At 47.7% G+C, this 5,826-nt stretch overlaps 1 protein-coding gene across 1 annotated transcript; it reads right to left on the reverse strand.

The window, feature by feature from the left end:
- Positions 1 to 1,483: 1,483 nt before the first annotated feature.
- Positions 1,484 to 3,319, reverse strand: LOC145817066 (uncharacterized). Its single transcript, XM_082912726.1, has 2 exons — positions 2,825 to 3,319; positions 1,484 to 2,266 (listed from the first exon to the last, which is right to left on the reverse strand). The coding sequence occupies exons 1-2, from the start codon at positions 3,317 to 3,319 to the stop codon at positions 1,484 to 1,486; spliced, it is 1,278 nt and encodes a 425-aa protein (XP_082768852.1).
- Between the last annotated feature and the right edge of the window lie 2,507 nt (positions 3,320 to 5,826).

Consider the following 5,826-nt stretch of genomic DNA (forward strand, 5'->3'; position numbering starts at 1 on the left):
GAGTTATGTTGCTGACATAACGCAAGGTTGGTCCTCCCCGATGTCCAATATAACTACACCATATGCATCTTCACATCCAAGAATGACACTCTCTTTCTACTTTAAGCCCATATCCATTACCTATAAGCTAATAGCCAACCTTCCAAAATCCAACAAGGGTACTGGAGAAAAATACCTTATCATATCTAGCAATTGGGAATTTGCTCCACATGATAACCTTCGCCTCTACCCTTTGCACAAAGGGATTCTGGGGGATCATGAGGGTAAGCAATAGTACCCTAGATCACAGACTTTAAAACCAGTATCTTACACTTAGTCAAATTTCTAACCCATATTCTTTCCTATTTTTTCCAAAACTTCATTAGCTTAGCAAATCTTTTCACAAAGCATACGTAAAGCAAATCGACCACTATGGAGTGAGCTTGGAAATAGGGTCGGAGTCGTCTCGAGGCTATGACCAAGGAAAGGGCCATTTTCTCCAGTAGGGGATAGTTTTGTTCTGCCCCCCTAAGAGCTCGATTAATGTAGTAGACCGGTCGTTGTATTGAGCTGTCTTCCCTGATGAGGGTCGCGCTGACTGCGGTGTTTGATACAGCTAAGTAGAGAAAGAGTGTTTCACCGGAGAGCGCCTGACACAGTAGGGGGGATTAGCCATGCACTGCTTCAATTGTTGAAAAGCCTCTTCGGACTCGGGGGTCCACTCAAAAGCCTGTTGAATGATTTTGAAAAAGGAGAGGCACTTGTCTGTTGCACGGGAAATAAAATGATTGAGGGCGGTGACTCTGCCGGTAAGTCGTTGAACCTCTTTGACTATTATGGGAGACCGCATTTCTACTAGGGCTTTGATCTTTTCGGGATTGGCCTCGATGCCCCACTGACTGACCATAAAGCTCAAGAATTTCCCAGATCCTACGCCGAAGGCGCACTTCTCCGGATTCAGTTTTATTTGATATTTGTGTAGGGTTTTGAATGTCTCTCGCAGGTCGGTCAGATGATCTGAGGAGAGTTTGCTCTTGACGAGCATATCATCGACGTAGATGTCCATGTTTCGACCTATCTGGTTGTGAAAGACGGTATTGACTAACCGTTGGTAAGTTGCTCTTGCGTTTTTCAATCTGAAAGACATAACTCGATAGTGGTAAGTGCCTCTGTCTGTGATAAAGGAGGTGTGGTCCTGGTCAGTCGGGTACATCAGAATTTGATTATAGCCGGAAAAGGCGTCCATGAAACTGAGCATCTGATGTCCGGCCGTGGCGTCGACATGGAGATCTATGCGGGGGAGAGGATAACTATCTTTGGGGCAAGCTCAATTAAGGTCGGAGTAGTCGACGCAGAGTCTCCATTTGCCGTTGTTTTTGCAGACCAGAACCACATTTGATAGCCATCTGGAGTAGTCTACGTTCTTGACGAACTGTGCCTCCAGTAGTTTGTCTACTTCAGAGGCAATAAGGGTATTATGTTCTGGGTGAAAGACACGCTGTTTCTAGCAGAAAGGTCGAAAGTGGGGCTCGATACTGAGGCGATGCGTGATAACGGAGAGATCGATACCCGGCATGTCGGAATGGGTCCAGGAAAATACATCGTTATTCTCAGTCAAGAGGGCTGTAAGGTCGACCTTAGCCTGGGAAGATAGTTGGCTGCCGATCTTGGCTGTTTTTGTTGAATTGGTAGGGTTGATGCGAACTTCAACAAGTTCTTCCACTAGTTCCCCTCTGACCAACTCGTCTTCGTCTCTGACATCAAGTCCTTCAATGATCATTGCCTCCCTCAGTTTGACCTCTTTGAGTGAAGCGATGTAGCATTCTCTGACCACCGTCTGCTCTCCCCTCACAGTGCCGACCCCGTGTTCAGTGGGAAATTTCATGGCCAGATGGAATGTGGATGTGACAGCTTGGAAGGCGTTGAGGGCTGTGCGGTCGAGGATTATGTTATAAGCAGAAGGATAGTCGACGATAAGGAAGGAGAGTAACTTGGTGGTCTGCCGTGGATACTCACCGACGGTGATGGGAAGATCGATGGAGCCTATGGATGTCACCCAATCCCCCGTGAAGCCGACCGGTAGGGTTTGAAGAGAGGATAATTTTTCTTCTCCTACCTGGAGTGGGCGATAGGCGTTGAGGAAGATGATGTCTGAAGAGCTGCCGTTGTCGACGAGCACCCGTCTTACCTTGTAATTGGACAGGAGAGCGGAGATGACTAGGGGGTCGTTGTGAGGGTAACGGATTCCTGTGTAGTTAGCCTCTGTAAAGGTGATAGGTTCCAGCCACTGTTTGTGTTGTTTGAGGGGGCGATCCAATGTCGCGATTTCTTTGTCGGAACCTTGTTTGATTTTTCTGAGTTCGGCTCATTGGGCTGAACGGGATGGTCCTCCGCATGTGAGCCCGCCAGTGATGACTCTGATTTCGCCAACCGGAGGAGTAGGATTGTCTTGTGCTCGGGGTGGTAGTGGGGGCCGATCATTGTCTCGGTTGAGTTGTGCGAATTGTCAGGGAGGGGAGTGTCGGTGATTACCCCCGGTAGGTTCGGTCTGCAGCCGCTGCTGAGGACGGGCTGTCGTGAACCGGCTGAGACGCCCCTGGCGTATCAAATTCTCTACCTGGTCTTTAAGGTTGACACATTCCTCAGTGTTGTGGCCATGGTCCTGGTGGAAATGGCAATATTTGGATTGGTCTCTCCGGTTGGAGGGAGACCGTGATGGTTGGGGCCACTTTAGGTTATAATCTTGTTGGATTTGGTTTAAGACTTACTCCATGGAGGAATTGACAGGAGTGTATCGCTCGAACCGACCAGGTGGTCGGGTAGGTGCCGGTTGGTCGGCACGAACCGGCCGGTCTATGTACTGAGAAGTGTGCTGCGTATATTGGGATGGTCTGGTTTCAGATTCCTTCATCTTCTCCTTGGGGGTTGAGTTTTTGGATGGGCTATCTTGGCGGGCTGCCATAGAATCTTCGACATTCATATATTTTTGGGCTTTGTTAAAGAGGATGGCCATGGAGGTCAGAGGGTTTTTGGAGAGGGAGAACAGGAAGTTGGATGATCGTAAACCAGCCATGAAAGCAGTGAGGATGACCTTGTTGTCATTTTCCGCCACCTGTAAGGCTCCGGTGTTGAAACGGGTGACGAAGTTACGCAGTGACTCCCCCTCCGATTGACGGATGTTGAGGAGTTGAGTCGCCGGACGCCGCTGACGTTGAGCACTGATGAACTGGCTAAGAAAGGAATCACTAGGATGTTGGAAAGTAGAGACGGAATCCGTCGGCAGCTGACTAAACCACAGTCGAGCCGACCCCTTAAGCGTTACGGGGAAAGCCCGACACATGATCTCGTCCGGGAAAGCATGGAGGATTATCAGGGTCCTGTATGTAACGCCCCAACCCTTCACATATCATCGATATTGTCCACTTTGGGCCACGCCCGCACGAATTTGTTCTTCCCAGTGGGTCACCCATCCCAGAACTACTCCAACCTAAGCACGCTTAACTGGGGAGTTCTAATAGGGATCTCACCACCCGGGAAAAGGCCTCGATGTTATATAAGGGTCTAGGTTTTTACTTTTATAGCCCAGGAACTCCCCCTCCATTCCCGATGTGGGACACCGGGGCCTTACAATTCACCTCCCATAAGGCTGCACGTCCCTGTGCAGTAGCCTGCCAGCTCGCAAGCCCGCCCATATGCACCGAGAGACGCTAGGGGCCCACACTCGGTACTCTGGAGAGTCGGCTCTGATACCATTTGTAACACCCTAACCCTTCATATATCATCGATATTGTCCGCTTTGGGCCACGCCCGCACAGATTTGTTCTTCCCAGTGGGTCACCCATCCCAGAACTACTCCAGCCTAAGCACGCTTAACTGGGGAGTTCTAATAGGGATCTCACCACCCGGGAAAAGGCCTCGATGCTATATAAGGGTCCAGGTTTTTACTTTTATAGCCCAGGAACTCCCCCTCCATTCCCGATGTGGGACACCCCCGGTTTTCATATTTGAACATGTGGTTGGCCCGAAGTATTGTACAATACTTGGATACGTCCCTGTCTTTGGGCGCATATCTTTGTTGTCTTGCATGCTTTGTCTAAGTCTTCGGCCTTGTCAAAAATGGGTCGTCTCTGGGGTTTGACACTCACTCCCGTCATTGTTATGACTTTCGAGTTCTGTCAAAAAGGGGCAACTGTAGACACCCCATTTTTGACCGTCCTCAAGACTTGGACGTCACCGTTTGAGCACTTGGTGATCATCCATGTTCGCGTTCGTTTTGAGTTCCCGGAGGTCTCGGCTACGCGCCTTGCCTCAGGATCTCTTAACTCGACTCTTTTGTGATTGGTCTTGCACCAAACACTTGTGTTTTGCCTTTGAGGGGGCAGGGAATGGTTTATTGGCCATCCCCACACTCCACCGGCCATGGCTTGAGGCCACCGGCTGTGCTTTGTTTCCACCGGCCAAATGTTTGCCTGGCCGGCACTATAAATGGTCGACCGGCCATCTATTTTGGTCAAATTGCATTTTTGGCCGGCCGACTACTGTGCATCTGCTTTTGCAGATATTTTTATGCCAGCTGTGCTAGCTGGCATACACTTTGCTCCCCTCCATACAAGTGTATGGAGGGATCTCCCTCTTGTTAGCTTGCCTTGGAAGCTTTACAAGATTGGATTGTCTATAAGAGGAGGCCTCTTCTCCCTCTTTTAGGTTAGACAACATTTTTCAGAGGGCTCTGGTTTTAGGGTTTGAGTTGTGTATCTATCCTATATCTATATCTCCCTCTCTCTTGTGTTTTGTGGGTGTTTTGTCTTACTTTTGTGCACAAACACCCACCATTACACGTTCCTTTAGCTACTGAGGTACTAAGAGGCTGTTCTTGAAGTTTTGGAGCTGGTTTGAGCCAAAGAAGCTGCTGGTCCATCATTCTTGAAGAGGGTCAACAAGGGTAAGAACTTATCCCTTTTATTCCCCATTTTTGCATAGCTCTTTAGTCTTCTTTGCAACTATTTTTAGACTTGGTGTATAACATATAAAAGTTTTTTTTTTGCCTACTCTAAATAATTGGTTCAGGGTGTTGAGCTTTGAGGTTGTTTGACCCCTCTTAGGGCTTATTTGACCCCTTTTTTATGCCATTTTGGTGAGCTCCGGGACCATTGTGTTTGGGCCTCCTCACCACTGAAATCTTGAGGAATTTCAGTGGTAAGGATGGTGCCTTGAGGTCCTAAGAAGGAGAGGGCCACCCCCTCTCCTTGTTGTCCCTGAAAAGGGCCATTTTAGCCTCTTGTGAGAGCATCTAATTTAGGTTCATGTTGGCCATGTCCTAACTGATTTTTGTGCTTATTATGTCATAATATAGCTCTTTTTTTACTTGGTTTAGATACACCAAGCTTCCTTAGCATACATGCCTTGTAATGCCATGTTTTGGCCTTAACATGCTTTAAGTGTTGACCCTTGTTCTAGCATGGTTTTGGCCAAGCTTTGTGAAGCTTTTGTGTATGTTTTAGTGTGCTTTAGCTCTATTTTCAGTTGCTTTGGTCATGCTTAACATATTTTGTATAGTCTCTTTGCATTCTAGCTTGTAGGCCTTGAATGTGTGATGTCATGAGCATGCTTTACTTGCTTTAATTAGTTGGTTTGGCACCTCTACTTTATGCAATTCCAGAGTTTGGTATGTTTTCCATATGTCCATGATCATCTCTTTTAAGTGTGCTTAAAATTTGCCTTTTGATGCTTAGGAATCGGATCATGTATGCATGCAGGCTTGTATGTGCATTTGGCCCCATCTCCATAGTTTATGGCCACTGTTTTAGGCTTGTTTGAGGGCTGCCTAAATTAGTTTAAGTCCATCCT

The sequence above is a fragment of the Camellia sinensis genome, chromosome 2, assembly GCF_055761805.1.
Source record: "Camellia sinensis isolate YWXY chromosome 2, ASM5576180v1, whole genome shotgun sequence".
NCBI lineage: Eukaryota > Viridiplantae > Streptophyta > Magnoliopsida > Ericales > Theaceae > Camellia > Camellia sinensis.